At 45.4% G+C, this 17,288-nt stretch overlaps 1 protein-coding gene across 1 annotated transcript in view; it reads left to right on the top strand.

Annotated features, from left to right (window-relative positions):
* Window positions 1–17,288, top strand: part of Cfap92 (cilia and flagella associated protein 92 (putative)) — a 49,765-nt gene that overhangs the window by 12,621 nt on the left and 19,856 nt on the right. Inside the window, exons 4-8 of the mRNA XM_052174260.1 lie at window positions 868–1,011; window positions 1,922–1,994; window positions 3,001–3,125; window positions 5,595–5,744; window positions 11,343–11,527. Coding sequence (XP_052030220.1) covers window positions 868–1,011; window positions 1,922–1,994; window positions 3,001–3,125; window positions 5,595–5,744; window positions 11,343–11,527 — 677 coding nt within the window. The remainder of the gene's footprint in view (window positions 1–867; window positions 1,012–1,921; window positions 1,995–3,000; window positions 3,126–5,594; window positions 5,745–11,342; window positions 11,528–17,288) is intronic.

The following is a 17,288-nucleotide window of genomic DNA, read 5'->3' as shown; positions in this document are numbered from 1 at the left end:
TCCCCACCCCTGTCTTCTCTCTCTTACTACCAGGGCCCTGGCTCTCCATTGATCCTGGTGCTTTACTGAAGGCCTTTTAGGACTTGCTCCCTGAGATTCCAGTCTTGCTGAAGCACCCACTAGGATGCTGACAGGGCTCCTGACAGGGCTCCTGACGGGCCCACCTTCTGGCAAATGACAGCATCTTGGAGGGACTCTCAGTCTATTGCTTTATTCAGAAATTTTATCTGCCCTTCAACCATAAGAGTCAATGATAACTTCCTCTGCCCCCTCTTCTTTCCTGAGGTTTCCATGATCTTCACTCACTCCTTGTATTCATGGAGTGCTTGGCACTGTCACATGTATGGGCTCCATGCTGAGACAGAGAGAGACCGGCAAGTGGTGCAGCTCTCTTGCTAGGAACAAGGAGTGCTTATGGGCTTGGTCCTTCTTGGGCAGTGGTTCTCAACCTTCCTATAACCTTAATGCTATAACCCTTGAATATAGTTCCCCAGCCATAAACATATCTCATTGTGACTGCATAACTGTAATATTGCTACTGTTATGAATCATAATGTAAATATCTGATATGTGACCCCAAAGGGGTTATGACCCACGGGTTGAGAACCACTGTCCTAAGGGCTGAGATAGAGAAGAGTTACCCATCAGTATCCGATGCTCCAGGTATAGAGGGCAGCTCCTCCCTTGCAGAGATGCAGAGACCCAGTGGCGTGGCATATGCAGGTGGTTAGGGCAAGGTGAGGTACTTGGTGCCAGTGTCACAGATTATCCTCCAGCCTTCCACTGTATGTCCCTGGTTGGTGTCAGGAGAGTGGGTGTGGCAGGTGTCCACGAGGCATATTTGACTGATCCATTTTCTCATTCCAGAGGAAGTGAAACATTTGGTTTTGAATCAGAAAAAGTTGTCTATAATTTCTGATGGTAAAAGCAACACTTTTCCTGAAGAGTTGAAAGAGGAGAGTCTAGCAGGTGACCAAGAAAAGGCAGAAAAGCACTCGAAGTCTCCACAAGGTGAGGAGTGAGGGCTGTGGACTTCTGAGCTCAGCTCTGTGCCAGGAGACGAGCTCAGTCAGCATCTTCTGTCATCGCTCCAGTATCCCTGGGTGGCTTCATTGGGATTTTTCATCCTTACCCTGCCCTATCCTCCTGTGCCCTCGTCTGTCCTCCCTTCTCTTTCGCCCCCCTTCCCCCTTTGAGCCAGGGTCTCCCTAAGTAGGCCTGGCTGGCCTAGAACTCACTATGAAGGCCAGTTGGCCAGGCAAGCCTGGCCTTGATTTTGAAGTAACCTTCCTTTTTAGCCTCCTAAATGTTGGAATTGCAACTGTGAGCCAGTATGCGGTGGATTTAATGGATATTTGTTTCACAACTTAAAACACACACACACACACACACACACACACACACAGATAAAACACTTTTGAGTTCTGGAAATTAATTTTAAAAGAAAACTCACCTCTAAAGCACTGGACTGTGAGAAAGTCATCACTAAATGCAGTTAAGGAGACATTTTGGTTATCCTGTGATATCAAATTTCTCTGTTTTTGTCCTAGGACTCATTTTGTTTTTGTTTTTAGCATGTGGGTTATCCAAGATACAGCGTTTCTGTCTTCCGAGAGGGTTTGTATATCATCACAACCATCTCCTATGTCCTTAAATGCTGTCTATAAACGTTGGTGGTGGTGGCTGTGTAGTATTATGTAGTATTTTATCTAATAGAACTGTAATTTGGCTAACTGTTCCCTATGCTTGGGAACTTGAGACTCGCGGAGTGCTTTCAACATTCTACAACATATCCATAAGCAGGCTGAGGGGGTCTTTCTAGGCAGATGCCTCACTGAAATGGGCAGGGACATCATTTGCTGCAAGCTAACACGGAATGAAGCTTGCAGACTCTTGGTAATGTTTGGTTCTCACCAAGCAGAGCCTGAAACACCTTCTAAGAATGATGAGGAGTGTGAGAAGTTACTGAAGATGGAGGAGTCTCCTTCGTCTAGGTAAGAACAATCTGAGTCTTTGGACACTGTTTTGCTGGTCTTCGTTAAGGTGGAGTTGAGACAACCAAGGAGAAGGGAAGATCAGGGAAGGAAAGGGAGGCGGTGCTTTGGGGCGCACCGGGCTCCCACTTTCTGCAGGGTGCACGAGGCACCCGCTCTCTGCAGGAAGTGCTGTATCCCTACCTCAGCTGACCGGCCAGCATTAGGTGGTTTGCCTCTCAGGCTCCACTCTAGGCACAAGGCCATGAGTGCTTTCAGTGAGTTTCACCAAGTCAGAATGCTGGAATTTGGGGGCGGCCAGGATTCCAGCCCACAGCCTCAGCTTGTGGGGCCTCTGCGAGGGCTTCCAGAAAGTCATGGCTCCAGAACTCAGATTGCCAGGTTGGTTCTGGAGAAGCAGGGGTGGAGAACGGAAACCTGGCCGGCTGAGGAGAGCCTGTGCTGTGGGATCCAAGTGCAGGCTTCTAAGTTCAGGTGTCTCCTGCCTAATCCTCCCAAGTGCGCACGCAGGTAACATGCCTAGCTAACAATTTTAACTTTTACATATTGTTTTAAATTGAATTTGCATTCTAATTTGAGAAATTTGGCCTTTATTTGCCATCACCCACCTCCCACGATCACAGCCTATCTTTTTCACTTAACAGGCATCCTTCCTTATAGACCTACGTTGAGATGATATTCACCTCCTGGAAATGTTGTGAATAAGCCTTATGGGTTCTTAGACAATTCACAATTTTAGATATGTTGTTGAATATTTTTTCATGTTTTCTATTTGGTTTGAACATTGATTGTGGAAGTGTGGCCCACCGTGTCACAGTCACTGGAGAGACTGGCGGGTTTAAGGAGTCTCAGGCTGCTCCAGAGACATCATCCACAGCTGACAAAAGCCCTAGGCCATTCCCACGCATATGGTTTTAAGAAGTAAGGACGGACCAGTGGGTAGGTTCTCAAGATATGACACTCGTATACGTTCTCCTTACTGTCCTTCTCTGTGAGGATTTTCTAGACGGACTACTACCTCAAAGACACCTGTTTCTCTGGGCGGAGCAACCATGATGGAGATCAAGGAACTCATTGAGAAGCCGTCATTGAGCAGCCTAACAAACATGCTGGAGAAGCAAAAGTCTCAACGTGAGTCAAGATGGGTTCGTGCATTTATGACATGGCTAGACTTAAAAAGTTATGAAATATTTAAATTTAAGGCACATCAATAAGATCGGTTGGCACTGGGTTAAATGAGATACTATGTGGCACTACATACATGTTCACTCGTCCATCTTCCATCCATCCACCCGCCTACTCATCCATCCAGCTATCCAGTTGCCTGTCTGTCCATCTGCCCACCTATCTGTCCATCCACTCACCCGTAGAATTTTGTTCCTTTCCATTCCACCAGTGGTTTTGGATTCCCATCCTGTGAGTTGCACAAATGCAGACATGAAAATGTCTACTCACTAAAGGTCGACTTCCCAATGAAAGGCTATAACTGCATGGTAGTACTGTGTCGGGGGTAGGTTCAGGGTTGTTGGGGGTTATGGAAAGACTCTCCATGATAGACAAGGGATGGTTTGCATCTTGGGGAGATGAAGGGCACAACACCGTAAGTCACAGGACTGTCTCAAACAAAGCATGAAATCTTAGCCTGAAGAGCTACAAGAATCATCAGAAGCCACTTGTTGGGTGATCTTTTTATGCACCAGACGAAGATGGTGTTTTTTATTATTCAAATGCTGATTTCTGTACAGGCAGAGAGTAGAGAGCAGACTGGACTTTGGTATTGTTACTCATATGGCTGTGTCATATCTTATAAACATTGCTTCCATCACCTTCTGGTTGGTGTAATAAAGAGCTGAACAGCCAACAGCTGAGGCTGGAGAGAAAGGCGGGACTTCCAGGGAGAGACAGGACTCTGGGAAAGTCAGGCACTGGAGGATTTGCCCAGCCAGACACTGGGGAAGTTGGACATATGAGACTGGAACTGAAGTCTATTCTGGAATTCATTTCAAAGACAGGATAAGGTTGGGACAGCCCTGCAATTCCATTTGCTTAAAATGGCCATTCTGCATTCGCCAAAAGTTCCTGCTTTCCTGCTGCTTTGAAATGTTACCCCTGGCTCTAATCAACTCTCCCATGTGTGTACCTGACCCTGGACTTTGGAGGCCATTCCACTGACCTTCATGCTCCTCAAGCAAGCAGCTCCATGCTGTTGCCTGGGATCAAGGCAAGCACCTTTCTTCTGTCTCTGTCTCTGTCTCTCTGTCTCCCTCTCTCTCTAAGGTGAGGTCTCATTATGTAGCTCTGGCTGGCCTTTCTGTGAGTTCCATGCTGTGAATCTACCTGTCTCTGCCTCCTGAGTGCTAGGGTTAAAGGTGTGCACCATCATGCCTGGCTGAGGTGAGCATTGTACTCTCCCCAACACCGGGCTGTCATTAGACAGATGAGGTATTTCGGGTTAAAAAGACCCATCCTGCACTACCCTCCCCCTTTAGATGGTAGATCAGGGCTTGGAACTTAGCTTAGCCCCATAGCCCAACCTCAGCGCTGCTCTGTGATTGAGTGACGTAAGCAGTTAGAACACAGAACAGTGTCACCATCATGGTGATTTCAGTCTCAAAGTGGTTGGGGACACCTTCACCATATACCTGCTTATAGCCGACAATTCTACCCCACAATCACTTGCCACCTAAGCCTAGTTAACTCTCTGGTAGTTTGGAAGAGACAGCAGTACAAGAGATAACCCGTGGCATAGGGAGAGTCTCTTGTACTGGCTGGAAGAATCTCCTGTCAATAAAAATACTGTTAGCCTGTTAGTTTAGGCAGGAAATAAGTAGGTGGAAATTCTGGTACAGAGAAAGGATACTGGTGGAGAGTCAGGTGCAGGAAAGAGGATTTGGCCCCAGACACATAGGAAGATTGTCACATGTAACTGAGAACCAGGTTACCAGCCAGGTAGTGGTGGCGCACACCTTTAACCCCAGCACTTGGTAGGCAGAGGCAGGTGGATTTCTGAGTTTGAGGTCAACCTGGTCTACAGCGTGAGTTCCAGGACAGCCAGGGCTACACAGAGAAACCTTGTCTCGAAAAAAAAAAATAAAAAAAAATAAAAAAAAAATTAAAAAGAACCAGGTTACTAGCTGTGTGGCAGAACTTAGAACAAAATAACAATGATTAAGTTATGAGCTAGTCAAGAAATGATCCAATGCATTTGGCCAAGGGATTTGTAAATATATTTAAGCCTCAGAGTCGGCCACGAGGAGAGGGTCGGGAAGACACCATGGGAAAACACCTGGAGCAGACAAAGCCAGATCAATACTAATACGCAAGTATCTCGGGGATTTTGGCTGGGAGGTAGCCAGATTAGTTTAGAGGATTAGAATAGATTAATAACTGCCCAGTTAATTGTACTGCAAGGCTTGTTAAATAAATCTGTAGTCTCTGTTTCATTTATTTTTGGAGCTAGCCAGGATAAACAAGAAGCTGCTACTTATAAAATTGCTTCTAACACCCTGGTCTCTAGGAGCTTCCAGAACCTTCCTGATCTCTATAGCATATGTAAATGCACATATCGCGTCTTCACATGTATTTTGTTTGGTTCCAAAGTTAAAGGGAAAGAAACAGAAGTGAAGAAGAAAAGTCCAAAGAAAGTGAGGAAGTATCAGACGGAAGAGGAAGGGGACCCGAAGCAGGAGGGTGTGGCCTGGAAGCAGAGCGTTTTCTCCATCCAGCTGCCCATCATGCCGCTCCTTGCCGGTACCTACCATGTTGTTAGAATGTCCAGGAGATACTAGTGGCGACTGCGATCTTGCTCTGTCCTCATTTCATCCTCCCCGTCATCTCAGGAACGTCTCAGGTGGACAGAGAAAGAGATGCAGGCCCGGGGCGTCCCCAGGGCGTCCCCAGGGCGTCCCCAGGGCGGCTAGCAAGGGTAGCGCCAGGATGTGACTCCAAATTCCGAGGAAGCCCCGAGAATGTAACTGTCAGTTTTGTTTGGTAAATAAGAAGCTGCCTTTTGGTGACTGTTCTCCTACAGGTTCTCATGGAAGCATCTAGGAAAGGGAACAGAGGAATGCGATGTGTAGGGATCGCCGTGACACATTCTGCCATGGTCTGTCTTACTTCTTGTGAGAGGTTTGCATTTGTTGGTGTGATGAGCAGGTTATAGGCAGGGGTTTTTAAATCACCACTGTTGTTATTCAGGGAGGAAAAACCATGTTAGGTAACTTACCCAGTGCTGACAGGTCAGGAGTGGAGCAAGGGTTGGATGGTTTTGACTTGTAGGAGTTTCCATGCTTTATAAATTACGCTTCTGCCTCCTGGCAGAACAGATGAACAGATATTTATTGTATTCAAATACTTTGATGCAATTTAAGGATACATTTTAGGTTTAGATTAAATTATGTCACTAAAAAAAGAGTAATGGCAAAACAATATATTATTTTTCCTATTTAGAGAAAATAATCTCAAACATTTTTCCAACCCCTTTTTCTGGCTTTTCACTCTCATGTGCGCCCTCCACTGGCTATTTTGTAGAGTTGCAGGCTCCATTCTGAGATTATCAACTAGCCTACCCAGCTGTCAAGTCAAAAGTGTCACAGAAGACACTGTGTAAACTGCTCAGTGCAGGATCTTGCCAACAGAGGGACTCTGAGTGGCTGGCAGGGAGGTGACAAGCTGAACTCCTGGAAGGACAGATGTTGGATGCTGGTGGTTCGAGGAAAATGGAGCTGAACCCCAACCCTTACAGCAACTGCAGGTGGCAGTCAGTTAGACTGGCCTCGGCTCAGGCACAGCTGCCTTCACCATAAATTCACAGCCTGAGATTATTCATTGCAAAATGGTCACCATTTTGTTTAGTAAAAGTCTTCTGTTTCATGACGTCATAGTAGACATTAGTTGGCTTGTATCCCAGTGGGGCCTTTGGAAGATCCTGAGCTTAGGAGTGAACTCTTACATTAAAGGAGGAGGGGGTTGTGTGTGGAAGGCTGGGGTGAGTGAGTGGCCAGGCGCAGGCTCCCAGCAGGACGCTGCTACACTCTGTCATGCACACAGTACAGGAGGGGAAGTAGAGGGCGTGCCACGGGTCATGGGCTGGTCATGTTCTCTGTAGACACCTGTTTAATGGCCACAGTTAAAGAAGTGCATCTCTGCGAGCTCCAGGTACCTATATGGACATCAGTTGCCTTTGCTGGCATTGTTTGATTTAGCTGCCTACTGCGGCGTGATCTCTGGTGTTGCCTGCCGTGAAGGCCAGGCTTCATGTCTGCCAGCTCACAGCCACACAGCCACTAAGCACTTGCAATGTGGCCAGCATGGAGAAGGAACTGCCTGTAAGTTTTACTAAGTTTGCAACAGCCCCGCATGGACAGTAGATGTCACCATGGTGGGTCAGGTCTAGAACAGTCCCCTCCCTGGGTAGAAGTTATCTCTGTGTGGGTGGTACCTGGGCAGCAATACTTTTTTACTGTACTCAGAGTGATTGGGAAAATACACACCTCGCCTTGAGATGGTCAAGATGAGATGATAAAAATTCAGTCCTCTTGGGGAGCTGCTTAGACCTTGGTTTGAGATGTTGGCATTTGCCATTCCACCTGTGAGCATTTCCCAGTTTTTCAGGTTCTGAGGATGGACCCCATGGCTTGGGTAAGCTAGGCAAGTCTCCTACCACTGAGCTATACTCCAGTCCTTGGATTTTGGAAACAAGGGTCTTGCTGTGTAGACAAGGCTGGCCTGGAACGTGAGCATCTCCTGTCTCATCTTCCTGACTGTTTGTATCACAAGGAACTGCCACCGTGCCCAGCGGTCCAATTCTTTTTAAAGGTTTTCCCTTGTATTAGATTTTAATTGTAATCTTTTCTTTTATTGAAAATACATTTAATACATTTTTTCTCACATATATCTTGATTATGCTTTCCCTCCCTTCTAATCTTCCAAGTTCCTCTGTCTTAGTCAGTGTTTTGTTGCTGTGAAAAGACTCTGTGACTAAGGCAACCCTTAGAAAGAAAGGCAGCTGGAGAAGGATCTAAGAGCTACATCCTGATCCACAGAGAGAGAGAGAGAGAGAGAGAGAGAGAGAGAGAGAGAGAGAGAGAAAGAGAGAAAGAGAGAGACAAAGACAGAAACACAGAGACTGGGCTTTTAAAGTCTCAAAGCCCTTCCCTGGTGTCACTTTTTCCCACAATGCCACACCTCCAAATCCTCAAACAGCACCCACCCTGAGGATGCGCCCCTGGGGATCATTTTTATTCAAACCATCATGTTTCACTCCCTGGTCCCCAGAGGCTTACAACTATATCCTAATTCAAAATGCATTTAGTCCAACTTCAGAAGACCCCATAGTGCATCACAGTCTCAGTGCTATTTAAAGATTCAAAGTTCAAAGTCTGTGAGACTCATGTACTCTCTTAATTGTAATTCCCTGTAAAATCAAAATAGAGAAACAGATCATATACTTCCAAAACATAGTGCCACAGAATATACATTACCAATCCAATCAGGAGAAGAGAGAGCAAGGAAGCACTAGACTAAAGCAAAACTGAAAGCCAACAGGCGAACTTGACCTCTGCACCTCTGCGTCTGATGTCAAAGCACTCTGAGCTCTCCAGCCCCTCCCAGACTTGTTGACTGCAGCACACTTCTTTCTCTGGGCCGATTCTACACACTCTGCAGCTTGGCAGGGTAGCCCACGACTTGGCATCTCCAACATCTTAGGGTCTTTAACACAATCCAGACTTCACCCTCACAGCTTCATGCAAGGACTTCTTTGGGCCTCCATACAGGGACACTCCTGACCCATGCCTGACCTCAGCTGGGGTGGGAGACTGTACAACTCTTTTCCTGTGTCCTTGATTCTAAAGCTCGAATCAGGCGCTAAGTCCTGCTGCTTGATGGGGTTGGATCCTGACGGACTCCTTCAGTTACATTTGTATCAGCTTTCTGTGTTTGATGGTTTCCTTCATTGCTTAAATTTTCTTTAATTCCTTTTCACAAGCTGGGAGCTTAGCTGAGTGATTTGCCTTGAGGCTACCACTTCCTTTATTTTACTCAGCATCAGGCTTCTCCACAGCTTTTTATTTCCCTGATCACAGCACTTTGCTTTGTTACCTTTCCCAGAGCGCCTTTCCTCTTCAAACTGTGTGCTGTATTTTTCCTTGCCCCATCTGTTTGTTTATTTTCATTGTAAATCTTCATTAAGTAATCACAAAACACAGTCAACACAGGCTGTTTTGAAATCTCCTCTTCCAAAACCATTAATCCAAAATGCTTCAATTTAGCTTCAGGTAGATTTTAAGGACAAGGGTAAAAAAAAATGCAGCCACGTTCTTTGCCAAATATCATAAGATGGTTTCTGTGTCAGCTGCTAATATTGCTCCCCTCTGAGGCCCCTTGATCCAGGACATCATAATTTACACCACTCTCAGCACCATGGTGTCCATGCTCTTACTAGTATGTTCCATTAAGTCCCACTTAAGGCATTCAGCTGCTTTCCTAATCTAAAGTTCACAAGTCCACATTCCACCCAGCAGCTTGGTCAGGCCTGTCACAGCAGTACCCCAGTCCCAGCTTCCAAATTCTGTCTTAGTCACTGTTCTATTGCTGTGTGGAGACACCATGACCAAGGCAACCCTTAAAGAAAGCATTTAATTAGGGACTTGCTCAGGTTCAGAGGTATAGTCCAGCAAAGAGAGAACAGGCTTCCTTCTTCCATGTTCTTTATATAGGATGCCAGTAGAAGGTGTGGTCCAAGTATCTTCCCAGTTCAAAGATCAGTATTAGAAGTGGATCTTCCCACTTTAAATGATTTAATTGAGAAAAAATCCTGCTAGGTGGTGGTGGCCCACTCTTTTAATCCCGCACTTAGGAGGCAGAAGCAGACAGATCTGAGTTTGAGTGAGACCTAGACTCATCCTGGTCCAAAGAGTGAGTTCCAGGACAGCCAGGGCTACACAGAGAAACCCTGTATCTAAAAACAAACAAACAAAGAACCCAAAACCCCAAACAAACTAACCAATCAACCAACAAAACAGTCTCTCCCAGTTGTGGCCAGCCACTTGGATTCTAATTAATTCTAGATGTAGTCTAGTTGATAACCAAAAATGGCCATCACAAATCCACTCCTTGTCAACTTGACACACAATCCTATCTCCTCATGTCATCCTCAATTTCCAGATGAAAACAATAACTGCATCATAATCATGCTTAACACAGTATGACTATCCCATATACAACTGAAAACAGTATATATTTAAGTCATAATTATGCTTAACATATAACTATCACACATACAACTGCACATACATTATATAATTCAACCAGGTCATAATTATGCCTAACATGAATAACTATTTCACATACACCTGCAAACATATTATAAATTTAGAATAGGTGGCAAGGTCTCTTGAGGGGACAAATATCTGTACAAATGCATTCTTAACAAAATACAACATGGCCTTAGCTGGTATTTATAGTTATGCTCCTCAACTACCCATTCTGTATTTCCTCCATCCTCAGCAAACGCCTCACAGGTCATGGATCTTTTCCTGGAGGAGTGATCCACCTTCATCCCTGAAGGGTCTGTGCCCTTTGTCATTCTGCCTGGATTAGGTTGTTGTAGTTTCCCATTGACTTTATTTTTTTGTTTTGTTTTGTTTTGAGACAGGGTTTCTCTGTGTAGCCCTGGAACTACTGGGGATGTCCTGGAACTCACTCTCCCATTGACTGTAATCATAGACTACAGGAGCCCTAAAGGATCTTCTGCACTTCTGACATAATCTTTCTTACCTCCATTGTGGGAAAGCATCTAATCCCCTTGGTACACTACATCAGTCACACTGCCTAATACTGTTATTGCTTTCTTAGACTCTTGGCTTAAGGGCATTAGAAGCCCAATGTGGCCTTGGTGGGGGTGTGGGGTGCTGTGTGTGGGTGTGGGTGCAGGGGTGTGGGGGTGCAGTCTGAGTCCAGTTCAACAGAATACTTGCTGTGTTTCCTGGCAGGAGTGCCAGAATAGTGGCATCTGGTTTTATCCCAGCTCCCTGGGCTATCTAACTCAGGTTCCTGGCCACCCAAATAGCATTGGCTATGGGTTCCATCTCATGGAGTGGGCTGTCTATCACATCAGATCTTGGCTGGCTACTCCTATAAGCTTTGAGTCAACTACTGGGGTGGTGTTTACATTTCTCCTTTGGTAGTCTGCAGACTATCTTCTTGTACCAGAGATGCTAGCATCCCTTGTGGTTATGAATTTATTATCAGCTCTGGTGATAGGAATTTATTGTCATTAGGCTTGGGATGAGACCCTGCTCCTGACTGCTACGGCTAAGGGCACTAATGCTGCATGTTTTCCTCTAGGCTGGCAAACGGTCATCTGCCGTGGCAGTGAGAAGTCCGCCAACATTTTAGATTGCTTTTTGACTTTAAAAACAGAAGTTCCTATCATGACTGAACAGCAAAAGCGAGATCTGAACCCCCTGACCATAAAGATCAGGTGTGCCTCTTGCCTTCCGATCCAGCCCGTATCCATTCATGATCTGGAGGTAAGAATGGACCCCTGCTTTTCCCACTAAGAGCACCTCCTTAACCCATCCAGGTGGTGTCGTGTGGCGTCTTTCATTGTTCATGCACTTGGTGTGGGAGATATCATCCATTGCTTACCACTTGGGATCCTGTAGGAGACAAGAAAGAGACAAGGTTCCCAAGAGCTGGAGTCACCAGATCTGAGCTTTACCCCTACTCCCTAAGTGTGCTCCAAATGGGGATCACTGGCCTGCCCAGAAGTGTTCAGGCTCCCCTGCCACGGCAGCAGCGCACAGATGGGACTTACTGTTGTAAACCAACTGGGCTCAGCCAGTGTGCATGCAGGGGTTCCCCCTTTCTTCTCTGGATCATCATTTGGAGGACTGCTTTCCTCTTGCGTGTTTGTGTGCTCGTTGGTTTCACTGAAGCACATCCTTTAGTGTGTATCCTGTCATTACATTTCACATTCTAAAAGTACCTTTTTATTTTCTTTATATTTCCTGCTTTCCGACTTGGAAAATAGTTTGGTTGGTACTGTAGTTTGCTTTCTAGTGCCATGAGCAAAACAAACTTGAGGAGGTGTCTTAGTCAGGGTTTCTATTCTTGTACAAAACATCATGACCAAGAAGCAAGTTGGGGAGGAAAGGGTTTTTTTCAGCTTACATTTCCACATTGCTGTTCATCAGTAAAGAAAGTCAGGACCTGAACTCAAGCAGGTCAGGAAGCAGGAGCTGATGCGTAGGCCATGGAGGGATGTTTCTTAGTGGCTTGCTTAGCTTGCTTGCTTATAGAACCCAAGACTACCAGCTCAGGGGTGGCACCACCCACAAGGGTCCCTCCCGCCTTGATCACTAATTGAGAAAATGCCCCACAACTGGGTCTCATGTAGACACTTCCCCAATTGAAGCTCTTTTCTCTATGATAACTCCAGCCTGTGTCAAGTTGACATACAACTTGACATCAAACCAGCCAGTAAAGGAGGAAAGGGTTTATTACGTCTTACAGATTAGAGTCTATCTTCAAGTGAAGCCAGGAAAGGAGCTCAAACAGGAACCCAGAGAAGAAACTAAAGTAGAGACCCCAGAGGAATACTGCTTACTTTGCTCCCCATGGCTTGCTCAGCCTGTTCTCTCTCCCTCTCCCCCTCCCCCTCCCTCTCTCCCCCTCCCCCTCCCCCTCTCTCTCATCCCCCCCTCTCTCTAGTGAGATAGGGTCTTTCTCTATAGTCCTGGCTGTCCTAGAACTCTCACTTTAGAGTAGGATGTGTCAGCTGCTTTCCTATATAGCACAGGGCCACCTGTTCTAGGGTGGCACCACCCACAATGGGCTTAAGTTGAACCTTTCCATGTTAATTGCTAATCAAGAAAAATACCCTAAGTTGTTCCTACAATTTGACTGAGGCTATTCCTCAACTGACAGTCTGCCTCCCAGGTTGTGCCAAATTGACCAAACCCAAACCAAACCAAACCAAACCAAACCAAACCAAACCAAACCAAACCAAACCAAACAAGCAAGCAAGCAGCCAACCAATCAATCAACCACAGTCAAAACAGCTGGCCAGCACAGTTGGGTTAAGGCTTCTTGGTTAAAAATCAGTGTTTTGAAGTACTTATCCCAACGACTGTAGGATCTTCTTTTTGTCTTTGGAAACTATGATGTGTGGTGATTTGAAGGAATGTCTCCCGCAGTCTCAGCGGTAAAGTGCTTGGTTCCCAGGTGCCAGCAGTAATTTGGAGGTGTGGCCTTGTTGGAGGGAGTACGTCACTGGGGGGGGGATGGGCTTTGCTTGTACAAAGATGCCATGCCATCTGGTCACCTTTTCTGTTGCTGGTTGTGGCTTAAGTGTGAGCACTCAGCTTGCTGTTCGCATCACCATGCCTGCCTGATGCTAAGTTTCCTTGTCACGATGATGGGGTCCTATTTTTCCAGAACCGAAATCTCCATAAATCATTTCTTCTAAAAGATGCCTTACTTGTGATGCTTTGTCACAGCAACAGAAAATCAGCTTATACATTACGTATCTTAGTGTGAGTATATTCACACATATACATTATACTTTTCCAGAAAAGAAACATGCACACATTATATATATTTATTTTGAAATATACATTTACAAGAAGTCATCAGGAGTCTCCAGAAGGCCTATGTGTAGCCATCTTACTTTCCCCAGTACATACCCCGAGCACGCTATCAAAATCAAGACATGGATATAGCATCTTACCATGTGTAGATGAAGGGAACCGGCACTGCACTCAAGCTACAGCCTGCACCATGAAGATGCACGTCTGCTATATTTTATAGTTTCCACAATTCCTCACATCTGTCTCTCATCATCAATTTGTCTTGCATTTATACAAACTTTGCCAATTTTGGGATTTTCTGGATTAAATCAGTTCTCTTCAAAAAATACGTTAAATCCCTAATCTCAAGCATCTTCTAATGTGAACTCATTTGGAAAGGGGTATTTTGAGGAGGCAGTGAAGTTAAAATGAGGCCATTAGAAACCACAAAGGCATCAGGATCACCTTCCTGCCACTCTGCAGATAAGCACACAGGAACAGGGCACTGATACTAAGATTTTTTTCTTCATTTCTGGGATGCCACGTAGCTGGACTCATACAGTAGTTAGCCTTCAGGACCTTCTCTCATTAACAGTATGCACATCCATCTTAGTTATGGTTTCGTTCGCTGTGATAAAACACCATGACCAAAAGCAATTTAGGGAAGAAAGCATTTGTTTCATCTTAGGACTGTCAGGCTACACTACTTTACCAAGGAAAGTCAGGGCAGGAGCTCAAGGCAGGAATCTGGGGGCAAGAGCTGAAGCAGAGGCCATGGAGGGGCGTTGCTACCGTTTGGCTCCTCATGGCTTGCTCAGCCTGCTTTCTTATACAACTCAGGACCTGCTCAGGAGCGACATTCTCCAACTCCTGCGAGACGAGCTCATCCACATTAATCAATAATCGAGAAAATTCACAGTAGACTTGCCTACAGGTATTCTGATGATTCTTTCTCAGTTAAGACTGAGCCCTCCCAGATATCTCTAGATATGTGTCAAACTGACAAGAGACAACTAGCACACTGTCTTTTCTCAGCTCACGAGCTGATTTCGTCTGTCTAGGGAGCCATGGCATTGACATGTTCTCAAAATACTTTGTCCAGGTGGGCGCAGCGCATACCTTTAATCCAAGCACATAGAGGCAGAGGCAGGCAGATCTCTGCGAGTTTGAGGTCATCAAGAGCCACAGAGTGAAACCCTGTCTCAAAAAAGTCTTTGACTTACCTTTTTCCTTTGCCTCCCTTCAGTTCTGTTTGAGTTGGCTCGTGACTAACCACATCAGTTATATCTTTTCTGTTTCTCCTCCATCCTTCCTACCTTCTTGCTTCTTGATCCCATATTTTATGCTGCTTTAAAAAAAATAAACACAGGGAGCCTGAGATGCTCTCTATTTTCTATTTTCCTAAGTCTTTCCTTGACTTTCCTAATCTGGTGTCTCTCATACAAAAACATTTTGAGTGGGATACAAAGAAATTTGTGGTGCGCATGCGTGACTGCTACCATACCTTTGCCTGAAGGCAAACAGCAGTTTTCAAACCTGCGTCTAAAAGTACTCATTGCTAGTAAGTAGAACTGCACTTGATCTCTTAAACTATCAAATATACTTGTGTATGTCTGATCGTTGTCATATTTGATGGCACATCTGTGTCTCTTCCCTGCTATAGGCATTTGTGGTTCTTACTGTGGCCTAGTGTTCACTGAGCTTTCCTGGGGACCTTCTTTGCGGTCTTAAAGTAATTTCTTCAGAGATAGTATCTCACCCTGATAGGCACCTAAGATCACTGCCAATCCATGAGTACCCTAAAATAGATCTTTAGTTCCTGTTTACAGTGAATGTACACATGGAGAATGAATCAGACCGCAGAGGCGCAACCGCAGCCGTTGAGTGTAGAAACGCTTTGACCCCAGCCCGCAGGAGCCCAGCTTCCAGCCTCCCACCTCTGTGCTTCGATGCTGTGCCCTCTGAAGCGCAGGATCCTGGGTCCCTCCTCATGTCAACGGCCAGCTTCAGGCTATTGCCACATCTGCTCCATCTGCTCCATCCTACAGGCACCTTCTAGACATCAACAAATTACCCTGCCCCCTCTTCTTCCCCTCCCTTTGCCCTCTCTACCCCATTCCCCTCTTCCCTCTCTTCCTCCTCCTCATACTAAGGATGGAACTCAGAGTCTCAGGCAAGTTTTTCAAGTACTCCACCTCTGCTTTTTTTTCTAATAAAGCCATTTATCTCTCTTACTTATTAGTGTATGATTGTAGCGGGGAGGACATACATGCACATGCTGCAGTGCATATGTGGAGGACATACATGCACATGCTGCAGTGCATACGTGGAGGACATACATGCACATGCTGCAGTGCATACGTGGAGGACATACATGCACATGCTGCAGTGCATATGTGGAGGACATACATGCACATGCTGCAGTGCATATGTGGAGGACATACATGCACATGCTGCAGTGCATATGTGGAGGACATACATGTACATGCTGCAGTGCATATGTGGAGGACATACATGTACATGCTGCAGTGCATATGTGGGCCCAAGAACAGCTCTGTGCAGTTGGTTCTCTCCCTCCACGGTGCTGGGGATTGAACTCAGGTTGCCATACTTGTGTGGTGAGGGCTTTACTGTGAGAATCGTCTTGCCAGCCTCTTAAACCAGTTTGAAAAAGTCAGTTGTTGGGGATGGGGGTGGAGAAACAACTCAGTAGATAAACAATATCAGTATGTGCATTTGTGTATGTCTGTGTGTTTGTGATGTATGTGTATTTGTGTGTTGGGTATTTGTTTTATAGTATGTGTATATTTGTATTTGTGTATGTGTATATATTTATGTGTTTGTTTATATGTGTGAATATTTGTGTTTGTATATGTGTGTTTATATATAAATGTATGTGTGTGTATATTTATTTTTGTGTATGTGTATATTTGTGTTTGTGTATGTATATATATTTGTGTTTGTATATGTATGTGTGTATTTGTGTATTTGTATATTTGTGTGTATATGTCTATGTGTTTGTTTATATTTGTATTTATGTATGTGTGTTTGTATATGTGTTGAGTTTGGTTCCCAGCATCCTCCTGAGGTGACTTAGCACTATGTGTAATTCCACCTCCAGGGAATCTGATTCCTTCTTCTCCCCTCCATGGGTAGCTCTTGGACACCCACGCCTGCACATAATCAAAAAGTTTTTTTTTTTTTTTAAAAGTGGACTAGAGGTTGGCCTAGTGGCACACACTTGTAATATCATCATTTTAAAGACAGACTGAAGGTTCATGATTTCAGGGCCAGTCTGGAACACAAGCGAGATTCTGTCTTAAAACTAAGGAAAAAGACATTGATTGGAATTTTCTATCACTTATGCATGTTGCCATTTGGGGGCTTCTCCTAAGAGACACTTTAATGTTAGATAACTTCTGTAGGACGCCCGGCTTCCCTGAGCACTCCCCATTTTTATGCCTGGGAAGGAAGAGCCTCCACACAGCAGAGGGAACTTGTGGGGATGAGATGCGAGTGGACCGTGAAGTGGGTCCCAGACTTCCGGTCCTTGTCATTGTCCTGCAGGCTAAACCTGAAGAGTCTTGAAGGAAAGAGCAGTCACTTGTCAGTCACTGGATCTCAGACAGAAAGGGGAAGCTCCCGGGCCCTTACTGAGACTCCTCGCCAAGGCCTTTGACCATCCCCTCCCCTTTCCTTCTACCAGGCTCTGGGTCTCTGA

Source organism: Apodemus sylvaticus, chromosome 2, assembly GCF_947179515.1.
Source record: "Apodemus sylvaticus chromosome 2, mApoSyl1.1, whole genome shotgun sequence".
NCBI classification, from domain to species: domain Eukaryota; kingdom Metazoa; phylum Chordata; class Mammalia; order Rodentia; family Muridae; genus Apodemus; species Apodemus sylvaticus.
Note: the sequence above shows the minus strand (reverse complement) of the source record. Positions and strands in the feature narration are given on the sequence as shown.